This window comes from Vulpes lagopus, chromosome 23, assembly GCF_018345385.1.
Source record: "Vulpes lagopus strain Blue_001 chromosome 23, ASM1834538v1, whole genome shotgun sequence".
Taxonomy (NCBI): domain Eukaryota; kingdom Metazoa; phylum Chordata; class Mammalia; order Carnivora; family Canidae; genus Vulpes; species Vulpes lagopus.
This window is the reverse complement of record NC_054846.1, coordinates 24,817,367-24,839,865: the sequence shown is the minus strand read 5'-3', so window position 1 is coordinate 24,839,865 and position 22,499 is coordinate 24,817,367. Positions and strand designations below refer to the sequence as shown.

The 22,499-nt window shown below is 45.4% G+C and overlaps 1 protein-coding gene across 1 annotated transcript in view; it reads left to right on the top strand.

The window, feature by feature from the left end:
• The first annotated feature begins 698 nt into the window (after window positions 1–698).
• Window positions 699–22,499, top strand: part of SLC17A8 (solute carrier family 17 member 8) — a 44,616-nt gene continuing 22,815 nt past the window's right edge. The window contains exons 1-3 of the mRNA XM_041737849.1: window positions 699–962; window positions 14,669–14,921; window positions 21,506–21,624. Coding sequence (XP_041593783.1) covers window positions 862–962; window positions 14,669–14,921; window positions 21,506–21,624 — 473 coding nt within the window. The 5' untranslated portion in view covers window positions 699–861. The remainder of the gene's footprint in view (window positions 963–14,668; window positions 14,922–21,505; window positions 21,625–22,499) is intronic.

Below are 22,499 nucleotides of genomic sequence, written 5' to 3'. Positions count from 1 at the left end.
CGCCATCAGTCATAGTGCTCCCGAGGGCACCTGGGCATCTGCGCGGCTCAGGAGCCCCACCTCCCTTCCTTGCCTCTGGCACGCAGCCCCCCCCCGCCCCCCAGGGCTAGTGTTCCCCCAGGGCCCACATGCACACTGGTGGGCGGTTAGAAACCTGTTTCCTGGCTCCCCTGAGGGCGTACGAGGCAGCGTGTGGCCGGAAGCCTGTCACCAAGGCTAGACCTCAGGGAAGCCTGGAGGGGAGAATGCTTCTCGCACCCCCCCACCCCCTGCCCCGGGGGGTCTGCTGCGGACAGCCCGTTAGCAGCCCCAGTGGCCAAGCCCCAGGGCCGAGGGGCAGGTGCCGGGTGGTTTGCACAGCGTCCCCTGGGAAAGGATCGCTCCGGGAGAGCGGGGCTGGGCCGAGGGAGGCGGGAGGGGGTGCGGCCAGAGGCAGCAGGGGAGGCTGGGGAGAGGCCGCGGAGGCTGCTGCGGGGCTCAGGACGCCCGGGGCTGGAACCGCGGCCTCTCCAGCTGCGCCCCAGGCAGGGAGCGGGGCGGCCGAGCCTGAGCGCGGCTGCGGCGCCGGAGCCACAGGCTGCGGCTGAGCCCGGGCTCCCGGCGCGAACTCCCTGTGCGCGCTCCTTGGCCTCTGGGGGGCGGGGGGGGGGGGCGGTGGCTTAAAGGAGGGTGGGTCGGCTCGTCTAGGAAGATCTGGGCTGGCTCTGGGCTCCTCACTGATTTAAGCAGTTACCTTCATGAGATCTGACTTCGGGGTGCTCATCGAGGAGGAAGGCAGAGCGGTCCCCAGGCTGCAGATGAGAAAGGATGACAGTTTCTGAGACTTGACCAGCTCCTGGAGGGCCCTCTCACCCTTTCAAAATGCCTTTTAAAGCATTTGATACCTTCAAGGAAAAAATTCTGAAACCTGGAAAGGAAGGAGTGAAGAACGCCGTGGGAGATTCCTTGGGGATTTTACAAAGGTAAAGTTTGAATGCAAACTTAAGGTTTATTTCTGAGTAGTTTCATATCACCAATGTTTGAAAGACTTTGTTTCATATTTTAAAAGCCACATTTTTTTTTTTTTTCTAAAAGAGAGGGTAGGTCAGATTACACGGCTGCTGGAGCCCCTTCAGCTCCAATACACTGTGTCTGGAAGAAAGAACAAAGATCCATCGAAAGTATAGGGTTGAATTAGGAAAATAGCAGGACAGGCACTGTGCTTATACAGCAGTATTAGTACTTACTGGAGATGGTGATACTGCATATTGTGTGTTTGACTTTGAATGAAAAAAGACAGAGGAAGAAAATAGTCCCTGTTAATTCAGTACTAATGACAAAATCAGGAACCCCTGACACATGGCTCTGCTTTTAGTTGAAATAATACTTAATGTTTCACTCTAATGAAAATTAGATATATGTGTTTGGTTTGCTCTATAAACTATATACAGTGGTTGCTGACTGTGTGGTTTTGAAAGAAAAGAATAGTTACACAATAGTTTGAAGAAAGTATCTTTAAAAATTTATATTTAGGTAAAAAAAAAACTTTACATGGCTATAGTGGGAAGATATTATGTATTATCATTAAAATGAATGTTTTTGTCCAAACCAAAAAATAAATCTTTTTTAAAAGTAAAATACATTATTATTGGAAGGAGGGTTTGCCATAAAGGAATGAATTGCTATGACATTTTAATTTGTGATTTTTTAAAATAGACATAGCCTTTCTAGGTTTTAGAGATGAATTAATAAGCAGTCCTTATGTACAAGGTAAGATGACTTCTTTAAACCTTCTGATGTAGATAAATGTGAAAAATACTCTTGGTAATATTTTTATATATTTGAATGACTATTACTAATCCTGATGAATGAAAATGCCTTTGAACTTTTATATGTTATCCCTTACGTTAAAAAACTTTAGCCTGCAGAGGACTATTTCTTGGCACACAGAGATTCATTCCATTCTTTGGGGTTTTCCAACATAGGGGCTCCTGTTGGGGTCAAATTTCCACTGTATCACTCTTGATGAGCTTTCATAGTAAGAGAACTGGGCTTGGCCCTTCATTAATGTAAAAGCTAAAAACACAAATATTTCAATTAGACCTACACTGAATCATCATGTATGAATAAAAACCTAGTTGACAGCAGGACAAACCAGCCAAACATAGGAAATGATGATAATGACCTTTTCTTTTAAGAATGTTTGGGTTTTGTGTTGCGCACTCCCCGGGGAACGTCCATCTTCCTGTGGTGGCGTTCATTTGATTAAAAACAAAAAAGGACACCACGATGGTCTGATTGGCATATTCAGATATGATGACAAAGGACTCTGACAAAGTCAAGAACAAAAACCATGACTTTGGACTATAGTTGACCATAATCACCTTTATAATCACCAAACTCTGTGCCTTAGTTTATATCATATTTGACAAGGAAGCACTTAGAAATTTTCTTTCCAACATTAGGTGGACTTGCTTTTTAGAAATGGAGTCACTGTCTTTGGTAAGAGACTTATCCTAAGAGCCAGTTTTGTGATGTGTGATTAGATGACCCACTCAAAGATAATCTTTTGTTTGCCAGATCGGTTTGCTTAGACATATGACCAAATGTGTGATTTCCAAGTTGTACGACCTCAACCCAAAACTGAGCTATGTGTTTAAGATTCTGAATGGTTTCCTTGGAAGTAAATCCCAACACAATAGAAAAATCGCTAACAGAGCTTGAGATGCAGAAGACACTAAATGCATGCTAGATCTTATCTCTGTCCTCTTAATTGTAGACGACTTGGGAAAAAACAAAGCCAAACTCGAACCCCTTCTTTCAGTGATCCTAGAAGGAAATTATTGGCAGAGGAAGGTTTAAAAAAAAAAAAAAAGACATCGTTGACCAGCAATCCAAGTTGACCCTAAGCTCTGGGGGTCTTCGAGCCGAGCTCCAGAATTAGGGCTCCTCTAGCGAGACCAAGTCTGCCTCATGCTTGGTGTTCACCTTGTCTGTAAGATTTTTATACATAAAGTGCCTCACGCAGGGCCAGGTCTGTAATGAACAGTCCCTCCCCTTGCTGATTTTTTTTTTTTAACCAAAAACATCTAAACGGAATTCTTGGGGTGCTTTGGTCACAAAATTATTTATTTGAGAGACAGCATGGGCGTATGTATGAGGTGGAGGAGAGGTGCAGAGGGGGAGGGAAAGGAGTGGGAGAGAGAATCTCCAGCAGGCTCCGAGCTTCATGTGGAACCCAACATGAGGCTCAGTCTCATGACCCTGAGATCCTGACCTTAGTGGAAACCAGGAGCTGGATGCCTAATGGAATGAGCCACCCAGGCCCTTCTGTTGGGGTGCTTTTTAAGTATTGAGGGCTCCTTGTGGTCGGAAGAGTGACAAGTGCATAAGAAACATCTGAAATTAGCGCTTGGGGCTGATGACGGTCTGGCATCATTCCTGGAGAAGAGCCATTGATTAAAAAAAAAAAGCAGCTGAACAATTTAATCGGCTAAAAGTACAGCAATAGTTCAGAGGTGTAGGAAGCAAGACTGTTCTCATGGATAGTCTACTAATGGGACATCTGATGCAGAAGGCATTACATCAGGAAGTTCCTATCTAGAAATTGGCACGTAGGTTTGTTCAACTTACACGACACCATAGGGTCATCAAATCACACTGGCACACATTATCAGTTCTAGGCACCGCAAACACACTTAATTCTATTAAGCCCTATGGGGTGGGGACTGTTGTAGTTACCATTTTATTTTTATTTATTTTTAAATTTAAAAAAAATTTAAAAAGATTTTATTTATTTATTCATGAGAGATGCAGAGAGAGGATCAGAGACACATGCAGAGGGAGAAGCAGGCTCCCTGTGGGGAGCTCGATGTGGGACTTGATCCTGGGACTCCAGGGTCATGCCCTGAGTGGAAGGCGACCCTCCACCGTGGAGTCCCCTAGGTCCCCCAGGCCACCAGCTTCTCCACGGGGCAGCCTGAGGCAGGACCCATGGGTTCCGTCGTTGTGTGTCCCCTGCTGTACCTGTTTTGCCATGAATTGAGTGTCTCGGTCTTTGGTGTTGCTCATCAGGATTGTGCGAGCCATGGGGGGCAAGGCTGACTCACACAGGGAGGGGGCAGTGAGGCAGCCCCAGGTGGGATGAAATGCTACCCTTTCTGGGTGCAAGGAGTGTGACATACACAATTTGCCCCCAAGAGCCGAGTGGGCCCCTTGAGGATAGGGCCGGGCATTGGATGTGGGGCTGGGGGTAAGAGGCTTGGTGAGGAACACCCCGCACCGCCTCTATGTCTGTCCCCCAGTTCCTGCACAGCCAGTGCCCCGGAACTGCCTGGGGAGAGCAGACGGTGACCACCATCCACCAGCCGGGCCTGCTGTATACACCAGGGGCGTAGGGGTGGCTCTGTGCTGCGTGTCCACGAGCACCCCGAAGGGGTCCCTGCATGTCCCATCCTTGTCCCTGCTCATTGCTCAGCCTCACGTCTGGCAGCTCCTCTCAGTCAGGTTCTCCAAATGCCACTGTGACCTGCTTGCCCTTGTCCTTGATCTTAAAGTGCTGCCCACCACCTCCCCAGCCGCCCAGTCCACCCTCTGGGTCTGGCAGCTCCTGCCACCAGGTGAGGCCTGCGGGGGGACAGGCTATCCTGCTCCTGCTGCCCTGTGAAGGGCCTGTGGTCCCTCAGGCTGCCCGAGGGTGCACTTAGCCCATGGGGTGATCCGCCCCATCTAGTAAATCTACAGAGCGTGTCTACTTTCTTTAAGCCTATTGATCCTTTTTTTCCTATGATCTGCTGTAACAGGTCTGGCATCTTTCTTGAAAAATGGAAAAAGTTAAAGGGACACCTACTTACTGAATGATTCTCAATGGTTAATGTTGAAAGTATGTCGTGAATTTTCGTATTCCAGATCACGGACCTCAACATCTTAGCTAGAGTAGTAGAAGAGAGCCAACCTAATCCTCAGGAATTCATCCAAATGGTCCATTATAACAGTTACTAAAACAATGAAATAGGCCTTTACTTTAGGTTTATTGGACAGTGAAGGCGGGGAGAGGAAGCGAGCCCCTGAACCCAAAGAAGAATATTCTTACAGCCTTGGTTATCCTGCCCTTGACATGAGTATGAGAGGCAAGAGGAACAACATTGGACATGCTGATTAAATCATGACCTGACTTCTCCAGGTCCCCACCTTTAGCTTCTTATTCAGAGCCGGAAGTCCCTCAAGGTCAAGGTGAAAGGCAAAAGTCAGGGACAGTCTGATCTCCTTCAGTGATGGGCTCTGCTCAATTACCCACCCACCAGAAAGGCTTGAGTCATTTTTTTTTTTAAACACCGTAGTGGCTATTCTCTGCCCACAATGCAATAATGATTAGAAATCAGTACACAATTATTATTCTTTTTTTTTAAAAAAGAGAGGTTGTCAGGCTCCTCTTGGTGTCCCTACTTTGAGCTTCTGAGGGCCACATGAATAGCCCATTAAAAGGCTTTTTTTTGGCCTTTGCCAGGATGTTAAACCCTGTGTCATGTGCCCCTTGCATTATTTTTTTCCTAATTCGGTGTCAACCAAGTACCACAAATGGCACGGCTGATGCCTTTTTATTCTCTCACCATTCTGGAGGCCAGAAGTCCAAAATCAGTGGGTTGGTGGGACCAGCTCCCTGTGAGGCTCTGAAGGAGGATTTATCTTGGCCTCTTGCTTGCCGCTGGTGGCTGCTGGTAACCCTTGGCACTCCTTGGCGTGGAGACCCGCACGGTCACTCTAGTCTTTGCCTCTCTTGTCACATGGCCTTCCTTCCCGAGCTTCTGTGTCTGTGTTCAAATTCCCCACTTTTTACAGGAACACCGGTCATTGGATACACACCCACCCTCATCCCGCAGGACCTTGTCTTAACGACATATGCAGAGACCCTATTTCTAAATCGTCATATTTACAGCTATCAGAGGTTTGGACCTGAACATATCTTTTTATTTTTATTTGGAAGCACTCTCCTGATTTTTAAACTCTGGAAATCAATCCAAATTCTAAAAAAACCACACACACACACACACACACACACACACACACGTGCACACCAAACCATACAGACAAGACACGTCTGTGGGCCCGACTGGCCTTTGAGCTGTCAGTTTGTCACCTGTAGCTCAGGTTTTTGGGATAAAAAAAGTCACAGAGACCAAATATTTTTCTTTTCTTTTATTTTTTTTCTCACTGTCCACCTTATCATTCCCTGATGAGGTGATAAGCATTGACTCTGCTTGAATGAGGGGACAGGAAAGGATAGAGTCACCAGGAGGAAAATAAAAACAGGTTAACACTTCAAAATTGGTGTGACTGTGCTAGGTGCTGGGATACTTGGTTCCTGACTTTGAACTTATCATATAGCCTACTGGAAGAGGAGATACTGGTTTTAAAAATTACAAAAAAATATAGATAGTATCCCAGGATTGATAGGGTAGGAGTTGGATTTTATTGAGATCTTTCTGAATTTGAGGTCTTGAGAGCTGCACTGATGAGATTGTATCTCATATCCCCAAACCCTCTAGGAGTCAGATTTTAAGTAACCCCCCTTCTTTAAAAGTTACCATGTATTGATTATTTATCAAGTGCTAGGAATGATGTGAAGAGCCTTATATACTTTATGTCATTACACAGCTAATAAATACCAGACTGAGCATCTGATGCAGGACTGTCTGATTCTAGGGCACATCTGTTCCCTCAGTCCTTCTTCAATTTTCCTTCTCCAGAACCTTTGAAGATGTCTGCCTAGGTGGAGCACCTGATATTTGGAAGGTGCCTTCTGGTTGGGTCCTGTGGCGCACGGGCAGGAGCAGGCTCGACATCAAATGTGGGCTGTAGCTAGGCGGCTCTTGGGCAGGTTGTTGATACGTACTGAGTCCCCCAAGCTGAAGAGAGGGGTAAATCCTACCTCTCAAGACTGTTCTGAGGGTGAAGAGAGATTATCTGTGTGTAAATATGTGCCTCTGCAGCACCCGTGTGGAAGCTGGTCCGTATCCTTCAGTTCCCTTGCTTCTTCCTGTAGAGACGCCACTCAATGATGGCGTAAAAACCATTCTGGAGGGATCCCTGGGTGGCGCAGCGGTTTAGCGCTTGCCTCTGGCCCAGGGTGCGATCCTGGAGACCCTGGATCGAGTCCCACATCAGGCTCCCGGTGCATGGAGCCTGCTTCTCTCTCTGCCTCTCTCTCTCTCTGTGACTATAATACATAAATAAATAAAAATTAAAAAAAAAAAAACCATTCTGGAGTAAAGGTGACTCTTCTGGAAGGGAAGTCAGAAGCCATAACCGGGTGCCAGAGACCGAGCCGCTTGGCAGACACTTATTTTCTCACGGTTCTGGAGACTCGAAGTCCGATATGCCCTGAAGGCCTGTCCCGGTGGCTTGCAGGCTGGCCACCTCCTCGCTGTGTCCCTCTGCGGACGCGCCGTCCTGATGTCTGTGTGTCCAGGTTTCTTCTTCTTCTTCTTTTTTTTTTTTTAATTTATGGTAGTCACAGAGAGAGAGAGAGAGAGAGGCAGAGACACAGGCAGAGGGAGAAGCAGGCTCCATGCACCGGGAGCCCGACGTGGGATTCGATCCCGGGTCTCCAGGATCGCGCCCTGGGCCAAAGGCAGGCGCCAAACCGCTGCGCCACCCAGGGATCCCCCCTCCAGGTTTCTTCTTACAAGGACACTGGCCCTCCTGCATCAGGGCCCACTCCTCTAACCTCCCTCTGTCCCACGCTGAGGTCCTGGGGCTTGGGGCTTGAGGCTTCAGCGTGAGACTCGAGGGTGGGGGCAGCAGGGACACAGTTCACCATAAGCGAGCAGGTGAGTGGGTTTGAAAAAGCTGATGAGTGAGCTGCGCTGGCGGGGTGCGCCGGACGCTGGTAGAACCACGCGGAACCTGCCCTGGTTCCTGGGCGCACGCGGCTGGCAGTGGGTGCTGACCGCCGTTTGTGCGTGGTGGGCTTGTTTGTGCGTGGCGCGGCCCACGGACGGCAGCTCGCCGAGTTTGGAGAAGTGGCCGAGGCCGCTTCCCGGCAAGGGCAAGGGCAAGGGCAAGGGCAAGGGCAAGGACGACGGGTCCGGATCTTACCGACGGCCGCAGGCAAACAGCAGCACCCCGCTGGGATCCAGCGGCTCTTGCAGCCGCTACTTCTTAAGAAAGAGTTTCTTCTCCTCCGGAGGACCCCAACCCTCCTTAGAAAAACAAAGAAACAAGCAAACACACTTGCTCCCGGCAGGCAGCGGGGACCCCGTCCGAGCCCGGGGGGGCGCCCCGCGGCGGCGTGGCGTGCGGAGCCTTCCCGCAGGGCCGCCCAGCCGGCAGGGGTCGGCCGCGTCCCCGCTCCCCGCCGCGCGGAGCCGCGGGCTGAAGACGAGGCGAGACTCTCCGCCTTCCTCGCTCACCCCGCGCACCTTCTCGGAGGGGCCCGTATTCACTCAACACCTACCGCGCTGGTGAAAGCCGAGGACTAGGGCGTGGAAGGTGTCCGGTCCTCAGGCGCCACCAGGGACGCTGTCGCCCCGACCCGGCGCCTGCGAATCGCCCCTCCCTGGTGGGGAGGCTGCTCTGGGACCCGCCACTGCGCGAGGACCTGGGGCGCCGGGAGGGCCGCTCGGCGCCTCGGAGGCCTCACGCCGGGCGTCCCCGAGCCTGGTGGAGCCTGGCCTCTTAGGTCTCACGCCCAACGTGCTTGAAAAACCTTCCTCTCTGAGCTGGGCTACACGAGAAATGTTGCTCTAGTAAACTGCTTAAAAAAAGGTAGAAATCGGGGGCGCCTGGGGGGCTCAGGTGTTGAGCGTCCGCCTTCCGCTCAGGTCACGGTCCAGGGATCCTGGGATCCAGGCCGCATGGAGCTCCCGGCTCAGTGGGGAGCCTGCTTCTCCCTCTGCCCCTGCTTGTGCTCTCTCGTTCTCTCTCTCTCAAATAAATAGTCTTAAAAAAGCAAGCAAACAAAACAAACCAAAACAAATCTGCCCCTGAGGGCCCAGCCTGGTTGAAACGAGCTTTTAGTTGATGTGGGTCCCCCCCTGCCATAGCCAGGGTGTGCGAGGGACGCAGCAACACCTCAGGAGGTCCCTCCCTCTGGTGGTGGATCCATGTCTGTGCGGGTCTGGTGGCTTGAAGTAGGCTGACTCTGCAAGCACTTTAGGCAAGGGAAACTGGGGCCCAGCGCCCAACCCTCCTCTCCATCGCTCCCCACATCCCATCTCCAGCTTGAGGGAGGGTGGTTCAAGGTCCCATAGCTATAGGGCCTGCTACCTGGGGAGCCCGCACTCCCCTTCCTTGGGGCCTATCTTCCCCTCCATCACACTAATCTTTCTGCCTCCCATACAGTCGTGTCCTTCCTCTGGAAACTCTCAGGGTGTCTCTGACAGCATCATGCACACACAGGTGCTTGTCTAAGAAGACAGGAACACGTGCCCAAGAGATTTGTTGAGAGCAGACAGGGAAAGAGCCGAGGGGAGAGCGTTTGGACGGCACTGCTATCTGTGTAGGAGAAAGGGCAGGAAGGTTTTGGGAGGAAGAGCCGCAGACTGCACCCCAGTACTGGGAGGTTTTGCAAGGCCAGTTGCCTCTTGCAGGAAAGGGCCTGACTTCCACCCCTGCTGTGCTCAGTACTTGTGGGGGGCAGCCTGAGGGAAGGCAGTCTTCAGGCCCAAGGCGGGGTGCATTCAGAGCACGACTGTCGTAGGCCGACTTTAATTAAGCTCTCCAAGGCTCCTTGGTACCTGAAAACGTTAGTCTGTATTATTCTTCATCCAAACTTCTGCATGATTACAGAGAGATGCTGAGTTTATGACTTGTAACCATTGTATTAATAGTAATAATAGTAGTATTTACCATTTAGCAATAAAAAGCTCTTTTAGGTACCAGGCACTGTGCTAAATAATTTACATGTGTCGTATCATTTAATCATTAAAACAACACTATGAGATAGCTATGATTATTGGTCCATTTTAAAATTTTTTACAAAATGATTTTATTTATTCATTTGAGGGAGAGATTGAGAGAGAGAGTATGAATGAGGGGAGCAGTCGAGGGAGAACCAAACTCACCGCTGAGCAGGGAGCCCAACATGGGACCAGGACCCCGGGATCATGACCAGAGCCGGAGGCAGATGCTTAACCAACTGAGCCACCCAGGTGCCCAATCAGCCCATTTTAGAGACGGGGGTTGTTATATAACTGAATTGTGTTGTCCCCAAATTCAGATATTGACATGCTAACCGCCAGTGCCTCAGAATATGACTGTATTTGGAGATAGGTTCTTTAAGGAGGTAATTGAAAAACAGAGAGACTCTTAACTATAGAGAACAAACTGATGTTTACCAGAGGGGGTAGGCAGGTATGTGAAATAGATGATGGAGATTAAGGCGTACAGTTAACACGATGGGCACTGGGTGATGTACAGAATTGTTGAATCACTATATGGTACATCTGAAACTAATATAATAACACCATATGTTAACTATACTGGAATTAAAATTAAAAAGTTAATAAAAAATAAAAGAATGCAGAGATTAAACAAAAAATAAAAGAATATAAAAGTTAATCAAATAAGCAACAAAAAAGAGGCGATTGAGTTAAAATGTGGTCTTTAAGGTGGATGCTAACCCAAATGACTGGTGTTATTATAAAAGAAGGAAATTTGGACACAGAAATATGCCGAGGGAAGGTGTTGTGAAGACAGCCAAGTTAAAAAAAATTTTTTTTAAAAAAAAGATTTTATTAATCTATTCATGAGAGACACACACACAGAGAGAGAGGCAGAGACACAGGCAGAGAGAGAAGCAGGCTCCACGCAGGGAGCCGGAGGTGGGACTCCATCCCAGGTCTCCAGGATCACACCCTGGGCTGCAGGTGGCGCTAAATCGCTGCGCCACCGGGGCTGCCCCCAAAATTTTAAATTTAAATTCAATTAATTAACATATGATATATTATTGGTTTCAGAGGTAGAGGTCAGTGATTCATCAGTCTTATGTAACACCCAGTGCTCATTCCATCACATGCCCTCCTTAATGCCCATCACCCAGTTACCCCATCCCTCCACCGCCCTCCCCTCCAGTGACCCTCAGTTTGTTTGCTATGATTAAGAGTCTTTTATGGTTTTGATGACGGCCATCTATAGGCCAAGGAGAGAGGGCTCAGAAGGAACCAATCCTGCCAACACCTTGATCTTGGAGTTCTGGCCTCCAGAATTGTGAAAAAGTAAAGTTATGTTGTTTGGGCCACTCACTGTGTGGTACTTTGTTATGGCAGCCCTGGCAGGCTAATACTAGCATATTGCGGCTTAGAGAGGTCAAGTGGCTTGGCCAAAGTCATGGAGCTACCACATGGGAAAGACAGCACTCAGCCTCTTTCATTCCAGAGTCCATTCTCTTAAATTCTTTCCTCTACTGGGTTGTCTACAGTGTCTGGGTCAAGGGCCAAAAAATAACAGAAGGCAGATGGCAAGGTGACAGGATGATCGCTGAGACAAAACACAGCCCAGTGAGCTAGGAAGCACACCTGAGGGGGAACCAGAAGACCTGATAGTCAAAAGAAAGCCTTCTCACCTTGCCTCTACCCTCTTCGGGCTGTGTGGTCTTGGCCAATTCACTCTTCCTTTCTGGAGTATAGTTATATTTGTGTCAAATGGAAGTATTAGGTTTCCTATATATTCCTGAGCTGTTTTAACCATAATGAGGTCATTATATGAAATGGGAAGAGAGAACTGAATTAGCTTTATACAACTATTAGTGTAGTTGTAATTTATTATGTTTTAGCCAATACTACTAGTACTGTTGTGATGGGATGTCAAAATTAGAGCATCAATTTTCCATGCTCTACAGATTATATATATTCTGATGCCAGAAAATTCATGGCGACCACTGGAGCTGCACATTATAAATAGTCCTGTGACTCAAATGATTCTTGGCCTTCAATATAAGTGGTAGTACATGGCATCAATGGTCAGTCTAGCAGCATGGACTCATTAAATGATGATGGGTATTAATGTAATAAAGGTAGCTGATATATATTGATTTTTTTATGTGTTTTAAGTTCTGTTCTAAATGGTCTAAATATAATATCCACTTAAGATTATCCTAAGAAGAACCTCACAAAGAAGAAACTATTTTTATAATTCCTGGGTTACAAATGAAGAAACAGAAGTCCACAGAGGTTAAGTAGGCCAAAGTCACACAGCTAAGTGGAAGAGTAAAGATTCAAACCAAGTCACACTGGCTTAGAAGCTAGGGTTTGGGTTTAGGGTGGAGAAGAAACGAAGCCTCCAGGATGGCTTCAAGATTTTTGCCTGAGCAACCAGAGGAACAAAATTATTATTATTACTTGGGATGGGACAGATTTCAGGAATTAATTTTTTTTTAGGGAAACTTAGTCTGGAAATGTTAAGTTTGAGATGCTGATTATGTGTCCAAGGAGATGTCAAATAAGTCTATATATGAAAGTTGGAATCTGTCAGCATATGCATGGTATTGAAAACCTACAGATGGGATAAGATCACCTACAGAGTGTAGATGGAAAACCAAAGAGATCTGTGAGCTGAGTCCTGGGCATCCTAAGGTTTACAGGTCAAAGAAGTAGAGAGTAAGCTTAAGAGACAAAACAGAAGGAGTGGTCAGAGAATTAGGAGGATGAGCACATGAGTGTAGTTTCTAGGGAGAAAAAAAAAAAGGAAGAAAGAGTGATCAGTTGCATTAAGTCTACTGATAGGCTGACTATATGAGGACCTATGATGACATTGAGCAAAGGAAAGCATTGATGATCTTAAAAAGAGGAGTTTTGGTGGAGAGGTTGGGGGATACCCGGTTGGAATGGGCACAAGAGACAATGGGAGGTGGGGAATTGAAGATAGTGATGTCCGATTTTTCTAAAAAAAAAAGAAGATGAGAATGGGGGTAGCTGGAGGAGAAAGTATTTTTATTTTATATTTTGATGTGATGTGGGAGAAACAAACACATTTGTAGACAGGAGGGATGATCTAGTAAAGGGGAGAAAATAATTGGTGAGTTCTGGGAGTGGGAATTTCTGGAACAATATCCTTGAGTAGATGAGAGGGGGTGAGATCTGGTGCCCAGGGTGAGAGGTTGGCTTTGGGTAGAAGCTTGGATGATTACCAGAGAAAACCTAGAGAGCATCAGCATAAATGCAGGTAGGTAGGTGGGTATATTGAGACGTTGTTGAAGTTCTCTTCTGGTTATTGCAGCGCGCTCATCCATGTATTAAGCCAGCACTCTGAGCTCAGTTAAAATTGAAAGCTCCTTCCCTTGTTTTATCATTGCTCCCCGCTTTGATTTCAACAAAATTTGCATCATCTAGTAATTATGGCTCCTCGTCTTTCTTCCTTACCAGCTAAGAGCTGAAGAAGGGCAGAGAACATGTCACATTTTTTATTGCTCCCCAACACCTGGCACAGTGCCTGACACACAGTGTGCACTCAATAAATATTTGATGGATTGGATTGAATCTAGTATACTTTTTTCTCTATACACATACTTTAAACTTGATTTTGCTTGAGTCTTAAGAAGCTATTAAAATCATATTCTATGGATCGGTAGTCAGATTATTTGTGTTTCAATCTATTCTCTTAATTATTGTATTAGCCATTTATTACTGAATTCAATATTCATGAAAACTTACAAGCTTTCCTGATTTTTACAAAAACTTGGACCTTAATTGGGCCTTAGGAAATCCTCAAAAGTGTTACAATATGTGAGAAGATGCATATAGCTCCCTTTCTAATTGACATAGTGTCCAGTTTGCCCAATTCGTATTTATTTATTTATTTATTTATAGATTTTATTTATTTATTCATGAGAGAACACAGAGAGAGGCAGAGACATGGGCAGAAGGAGAAGCAGGCTCCCTGCGGAGAGCCCGACATGGGACTCGATCCCAGGACCCCGGGATCCTGACCTGAGCCGAAGGCAGGCACTCAACCATTGAGCCACCCAGGGGCCTCTCCTTTTTATTTTTTTTTAAAAAGGGCAAATTCACTGTAATTGACACACCATAATATGAACGGATAGAAGTCAATGAAAAATCCTAGCTTCTGGTTAACAGATTCCAGAGGATCATATCACCTCCTTAGAAGAGCCACCTAGAAACAAAGGATATACCACCACCTGGGTATATACTGTGATGGAAAATGTGCCCCCCTGCTTCTACCTTTTATTAAGATTTAGATAAAGAGGAAGAAAAGAATCCACAGATGGATTGATTTGCTACTGTATATCTTTTTAGCAAGCTTCGGGTGACACTAAAATTAAGGTCAAGTGTAATTGTTAGCTCGGTCATGCAATGTGGGTGGTCTGTCAATACTCTTCCAGCAGGAAATTCAGTAAAGCATTTTGTTTAGGATACAGACTTGGACTTGGACTTGCATCCCACTCAATGGGCTTAGTTCCCTGATCCATATAATGGCAAGATAGCACCATCTATGTCATGGAGTAGTTGTGAGCTTTAAATGACCTAATGCCTATAAAAGTACAATCCAATATCCAGAATATCAATAATTTTAGCCATTATTATTTGCTTTAATGACTATAACACCTTTTAAAAATGCAGGCTGCATCCTACTTTGGGTTTCCCTTTTTCTTCTTTGGTACATCTTTTCTTTTTGCCTAGTATACTCCCTTTTTCCTGGCCTTTCTTCTCTGACTATTTTTCTTCCACTCTAGAAAAATCGATGGGACCAACGAGGAAGAAGATAACACTGAGCTGAATGAAGAAGGAAGGCCAGTACTGACTTCCAGGCAGAGGTCACCACTCTGCAACTGCCACTGCTGTGGCATCCCCAAGCGTTACATCATTGCCATCATGAGTGGGCTGGGATTCTGCATTTCCTTTGGGATTCGGTGCAATCTTGGAGTTGCCATAGTGGAAATGGTCAACAACAGCACTGTATATATTGATGGAAAACCAGAAATTCAGGTCAGTGTCAGTGTTTGGTGGGAGCTCTTTTGTCCATAGCTGTGCAAATGCCTTGTTATAGGAAAGAAAGCTCTGCACCTCTTCCATTGATGTGACAAAAAATGGAGAATGGCTATCATGTACCAGGCACTGTGAATAGAAGGGAAGGGAAGGTGAAGGGAATAGAAGGATAAACAGCACAGGCTGGGTCTTTGTTCTCATAGAGATGTTCAAGTAAATAATCATAATCCATGATTGTAGGTGCTATGTTGGAGGTGTTCAGAATGCTTGGGGTCATATAGGAGGATGCTGGACCAGACTTTGATATCGTGAAAGAATTCCTAGAGAAAGTAAAGTGATGGCTGGCTCTGAAAAATGAGGAATTGGCAGACTAGGAAAGTTTTGGTGAAGTGGGAAGAAGAGTATTGAAGAAAAAGGAATATCATGAGTGAAAGGCTGTAGGAGAGAAGAAGGAGAAAGAGAGAGACAGAAGGAAAGAGAGAGAGAGAAAGGGAAAGAGAAAGAGAGAAAATGGTGTGTTTAGGAACTGAGATAGGAGTTCATCTTTTCTGAGCCCTGGACCCCTTTGGCAACCTGCTGTAGACTTACGACCCCTTTGTCAAAATAATATTTTAAGTTCCTAAAATAAAATGCATGGAATTATAAAGGAAACCAATTATATTAGAATACAGATGTCAAAGTATTTAAAAATAAAATTAGTGATAGAGAAACATATGGGCTTCTTTGTGAACACATCAGGTGACAGAAGTCTAGCAATGAGTCTAAAATTACTGTAACTTTGAAGTCTGATGTATAAACTGTAGTTTAAGATAGTGATGACAACTGTCATAGGAAAAGATTTATAATCTCCACTAGTGATGGAGTCACAGGTCCTGATCATACTACTGTGATTTGTTGCCTACAGTCATGATGCTAAATTTCAGCTAGCAGTTGTGAAAATAAAAATGCTGATTTTTCCCATCAAAGTTCACAGATCTGCGGGATTCCATCCTTGGACTCGAGGCTGAGAACCCTGGTTAAGAGTGTTGAGCATGAGTGAGCAGCAAGGGAGGGAGACACCAGTGTAGTTTTAGGCCAGGTAAAGCCTGGTGAACCCACCTAGGGAGTCATGGGTGGGCTTTGGGCAGAGAAGCGATATGATGGAAACTGTTCCAGAATGACCTCTGCCCAATCCACTTAGTCCCCCAGTGGATTGGGATTGAAAGTGAGTGGAAGCAGGAGGGCTAGTTCAAGGGATGCTGTGGTCGTAAACAAGCATACACTGATGGGACTTCAAAGCATTGTTTTTATGAATCACTGGAAAGAGACAATTTGGCTCGTTTCTTAAGTGGTAGGCCTAGAAAAGTATTGAGGCTACGAGGAAAAGATGAAATATGTATGCCTGGTGGATGCCTGGGTGGGCACATATTTCATTGTACGGGATACACACGCCGATGGAACTCATGTGGTGATACACGCAGGTCGCAGAGAGGCAATCTGATCATTCGCTGGTCCCTGCCCCTGTGTGGAGAAACACTTCGGATGGAGTTTCCCAAACTGGTGTTTGGCAAGTGACCATCGTGTAGGATGTGCCATGAAGATGATATATAGGATGGGAGCTTCTACTGTGCTGGGTCCTGTGGGAGTCTCCAGCAGGGGCCTGTGGTCCCCATTGCTTCCTGGACTTGACTGTGGAACACTTTCTGTCCTGCCGCATCTCTCGGCATCACCTGGAATAGTTCCTTCCCAGCACTGGTTTGGGAAAATCTGATTTTGATCCATTAAAAAGAAGTCTTTATTTGGCCCTGCAAGCTTTTTTCTTTTTTTTTTCCCCCTTTTTTCCTTTTAGCTAAGAGATGATTTTGTCAGATGAAAAGAGCACAATGGGAGAGTCTTGTAGCCTCCTTTTGATGCCGCAGCTGAATTTGTTCCAAAAGGATATGCTAGTTGTTTATTTTTTGGTGGGGAGGGAGGGCTGCAGAGGTGTGATGGGGCAAGCCATGCATTTTTTAAATAAAGAATGATGTATATTAGCGAGTTTTCAGATGGGTATCACATGCATTCTCCCAACCCTTTGTGAGCAAGGCCAGCTAATTAAAACTCGTCTGCCGAAGCCCAGATCAAAATGAGATGCTGGTTTGCATTTGTTTGTTGCCTGGAAAGACAGGCCTAGGTCAACAGAGTCCGCTTTGAGGCCTATGGAAAAGACATTCTAATAAAACCTAAGGAACAATGCTAGTTTATGTTCTCTGGTTTCTATGGTTTTCCCTTTGGAGTCTTAGGGACACTGATTGGGATCTAAAATATGCTTTGCATCATTTCTTCTGGTCTCCAAAAATAGGAGTTTGATAGTATTTCCAAAGGTCTAGGACAACTCCACTTTGTAGCAGGCCGTTTCTCTCCTGCTCAAACAGAACAAAGCTCACATTTCGTCTGAGCGTGTTCAAGCCGATGACAGATTTCACTAATTATATTAAGAAAGTCTCTGCATGACTAATATTTCTGATTATTTGGTTTTTCATTTTATGGAGGGAAAACTAGATATCCTTCACTGAGATGTTTTTAAACCCTCATTTTCAAAAGAGGGAGAGAAGGAAGCAGTATGAGTCTCTAGGTCTTAAACAGGGTAGTTTCAGCTGATGTGACTACCCACATTTAGCGTAATAATTATGAATTTTAAAACATGTGGATCACTTAGAACAGCATCTGGCACATGGCAAGCAATAAATGACTGATGTTTAAGACACTTAAGAAACTTTAACATTCAGGAGAAGTCCAAACCCCTTCCCATTAATCACGAGTCCTGCAGAGTTAGGAGGATGGGCTTTGGAATTGGCCAGACCTTGTCTCAAACTTGACTTCTTTTGCTTATTAGCTCTGGGACCTTGAGCCAAGTTGCCGTTATGTCCTGGTCAGGGATTGCTGGTTGCAAGGAAGAAAAATGCAGCAAGACCTGGTCAAGTTCAATAGGGAATTCTGGTGGGGCTGTAGGGGAGCTCAAGAGAGTGAAAGGCCAAAAGCAGGTCTGAGGTATATATTTGTACAGTCCATGCCCTGCCCAGGGGTCCTGGGGTCCTGGCTGTTGTCCAGGACGGGCGGGAAAGGGATCCTCCCCTAGTTCTTTCCAAGGCATAGATAGAGGTTCTGCCAGGAAGGGCAGAGGGGAGCTGGCTCTCCTGGACCTACAAAATCCTTAGCTACAGTGTCCAGCCTCCCGGCTCCACGTGGTCCCTCATCTACTTCTCTCTGAGTATGCTCTTCTGTCCCAGGTCTCTCCAGGGAGAGAGACTTTTCCTTTTCCATGGCCTCTCACTGTCCTCCAAAGCTGGAGTGTCTTGCCTCACTTGGCCCTGATTAAAAAGGGATTGGTTTCAGCTCAAGTCTTCAGTGCTGTTTAAGTATAATTTCTGAGTGCAGATTGGAGAGAGAGATGGAGACAGAGAAAGACAGAGAGAGAGACATGGAGAGAGATAGAGACAGAGCCTGATTGGCCAGACAGGAAGAGCCTGATTGGCAGACTGGAAGTCAGCACTGAGGTGGGGCAGGAGGCGGTGAGGGTGGATTCCTGCTTTCTGAAGGAGATGGGAGCCTGGAGGCAGGAACAGACATTTCTAGCAATTCTTTGCGGACCCTCATTGTCCCTATTGTAAACTGGGAATAAAAGGCCTGCTCTGCATATTGCAGGAGACAATTTGGTGCTAACTAGTAAGTACCTATATTAGATTCCTAAAGCTGCTCTAACAAATTACCTCAAACATGGTGGCTTAAGACAACTGAAAATCTATTCTGTCTCAGATGTGGAGACCAGAAATCTCAAAGAGTGTCAGCAGGGCCACCTTGCTCTCCAGGCTCAGCAGAAGAACTGCCCCGCCTTGCCTTTTCCAGTTTTGGGGGCTCTCGGTGCTCCTTGGCTTGTGGCAGCATCACTCCCATCTCTACCCCTGTCTTCACCTGCACTCTTCCTCTTCTGTCTCAAACCTTTCTCTGCCTTTCTCTTGCAAGAACATGTGTCTTTGGATTTAGAGCCCAACTAGATAATCCCGGAAAATTTATCTCAAGATCCTTGATATCTATCACATCAACAAAGCCTTTTTCCCAAAGAGGGTAGCATTCTTAGGTTCCAGAGATTTTTGCGTGTAAATCTTATGGGGGCCATGCTTTACACAATACCTGACACTGTGGTTGGCTTATCATAATGGTGCAAACCCGGGGCCATTATGATTCTAATGGAGCTCCATTAGAGCTCCATTCCAATGGTGATGGAAGTCAGTTCTGGGCAGGCCCAAGTGCTTTTAGTCATGTATAATATCCTTCAGAGATTACCTGAAAGCACCATCTCCTCAGAAGGAAAAGTATGAACAGGGGACATCATGATTGGTAATTAGCCTCTGGGTGATGTGGATCTTTAGTTCCCTGGGTCATTTTGTGACTCAAGACAAAGAAGTCTAGTCTCTATTTCTGAGTAAGAAAGTCAGGTCTCTACAAGCAGAGCAAAGAGTGTAGTTTTTTTGGGTCAGGTGGATAAGAGATCTTGATCCTGGCTTGTAACTAGTTGTATGACCTTGGGTGAGTAAGTTAATGTCTCTAAGCCTCAATTTCCTCCTCTAAAGAAGAAGAGCCAATAATCACCTCTGGGTGTTCTAAGAATTAAAAGAGGAAATATATGGACAGTGCCTCAAAAAATTATGTCCCCCTTCTGCTCCAAGCTCCCAATGGTTTCCATCTTTCTTTGAGGAAAAGCCAAGGTCCTCTTGGTGACTTAAAGGGCCTGTCATCATTTGGACTGCTCCCACTTTAACTTCTTTTCTCATGTCCTTCACTTATTATCCCCCAGCTCTCCTGACATCTTGCTGTTCCTCCAACCTCAGGGCTTTACAGTTGCTATTTCTCTGCCTTGAAAGTTCTCTCAGATGATCAACAGCATGATTTGCTCCCGTCTTTCCTTTAGGGCTTGACTCAAAAATCACTTCCTCAATGAAGCCTTCTCTCCCTCTTATCCAGCACTTCCGGTCCCCTTCTCTGCTTTAGTTTTTTCTCCTTGTCCCCAGTCACCATCTAACAGGGTCTATACTTGTTTACTATCTGCTGTCCCTACTGGCATCTTTGCAAAGACAGCAAATACTGTTGTCCTCCTGTTCACGGTTGCATCCTCAGGGCCTAGAACAATGTGTGGCATATAGTAACACAAAATAAAAATTTGGTGAGCTGATTTGAATGAATGACTATTAGCTTCAGTTTACTCCCCCCACCCTTTTTTTTGAATAATCTCCACACAATATGGGGCTTGAACTCATGCCCTTGAGATCAAGAGCTGCATGCTCTACCAACAGAGCCAGCCAGGCAGCCCAGTTTCATTTTTACTCTGAAACTTCAATTTTCTAATTAGTAAAATGGGAAATATGGCAAACAGGACAGGTCAATGTTACATGGGACTGTGATCGCCCAGAACAAAGAGGCAGTTCTTGTTTGCATTAGTATTTATACCATCTAGCCCCTGACCTGGCATGCAGGAGGCACTCGGTGAATGTTGAATAAATGAGCCAATAAATATGTAACAACTTGTGATGGGAAAATAAACTGACAAAAGTTTATAAGGCATACCATCTTGATAAATAAGAACCCCTCCTCTGTAATTGGAACACCTTGCATTTTGATATCATTGCCTTTTTTTAAAAAAAAGATTTTATTTTTAACTACTCTCTATAACCCAATGTGGGGCTTGAGTTGTTAAACCTGAGATCAAGAGTTGCATGGTCTAGGGACCGAGCCAGCCAAGCACCCCAATGCTTTACAAAGCTGTTCATGGATTCATTCATTTGGCAAATATTTCCTTGCACCTTCTATGTTCCAGTAACTTATTTTAAGTACTAAAGCTATAAAGTCAAAAGGACTTTAGAGTTGCTTGCCCTAGTGTGGGAAATGGATGTGTGAATGGCTAGTTTGAGAAGTTGAGAAGAGCACTGGGCCATGGCTGTAAGGACAGAGGTCTCTGGGACAAGTGAGGACAAAGTGACCACTTCAAAAGGGAGCTGGGGAGCTTCCCCAGAAGGAGGTACATTTGCAATGAATCTGAAAAAAGTGACTTTATTTGGGAAGAAAATGAAGAAAGGGGGTCTGGCCCTGGAGAATCACATTTTCTTTTTCCTTTTTTTTCTTTTTAAAGATTTTATTTATTTATTCACGAGAGACAGAGAGAGAGAAGCAGAGACACAGGTAGAGGGAGAAGCAGGATCCCTGCAGGGAGCCTGATGCGGGACTCGATCCCAGGATCCAGGATCACGCTCTGAGCCAAAGGTGATGCTCAACTGCTGAGCCACCCAGGTGTCCTGATAATCACATTTTCAATATTTTAAGAGTTGTCTCATTATATATATGTGTTTGCATTTAAGTTTGTACACAATCTCTCTTTGCTCTCACTAGAAGACAAACTCAATGGCAGGAGGGAGTTTGTTGTGCTTGTTGTTTGTTGTGAAGCCCTCCACAAATATTTGTTGAATAAAGGAAGGAAAGAAGGCCCTTGTGGGGTTATTATGTAGGATCATCAGTGAAAAATGATGGTCAAGTGTTTTCTTACAAATGCAACTGTATCTGATTTTTCATTTCAGACAGCACAATTTAACTGGGATCCAGAGACAGTGGGCCTCATCCATGGATCTTTTTTCTGGGGTTATATTGTGACACAAATTCCAGGTGGTTTCATTTCAAATAAGTTTGCTGCTAACAGGTAAGGTAAACTGATATCACATGAATGTGGTGCAGATCATGACATGATTTTGTGTTTTTAAAAAATCTGCATAGTTCTCTCTCAATTTGGAGATGCAGAATGAGAGACAGGAACCATTCCAATAGGTGTGATTCACAGATATTAATATGATTCTGTTCTTACAAGTCTCTTTTTATTTACTTTTTTGTCTAATTTATCTTGCAATTCATGATTATGTAGTAAAAAGAGCAATTGAATCTGAGTCAGAAGAAATAGTTCCTGGACCCTAAATAACCCACAAGGTGACCTCTACTGAGTCACTTTTTTTTCCTTCTCTGGGTCTGTTTCCTCATCTGTGAAATAAAGCATGGTTTAGACTGTGTTTGAGTTTCCTTTGATAAGTGACATTCTGTGATCCATGTACTACGTTTAGATAGTCCAGTATCACACAGATTTTGGGGGCTTGCCTCTAGCTTGCAAGATGTCTTTAATGCCCTTGAAATTCTTTAGTAGGTGTTTGAGCAATTAAAAGTATCCAAGATTAAAAAAAAAAAAAGTATCCAACACAGAATGAGCCATCCCAAGGAGCAGTTGAGTTCTCTATCACAGAGGTATTCAAACAGAAGAAGATGGCCACTTGGAGGATACGTAGGATGTATTATATAGCAGAAAAGGAGTATATGAAATACTTCTAGTTTTCTTCCAAGTGTGTGTCCTTTGTGATTGTATGTGTGGGTTTCACGAACTGTACCTTCTGATAAAGCAGCATTTCTGAAATTCTAAAACGCAACTCATTAGATGGTAATGAAATCAACATAGTGACTTACCAATGAGCATTTTCTTTTTTTTAAATAAATTTATTTTTTATTTGTGTTCAATTTGCCAACATATAGAAT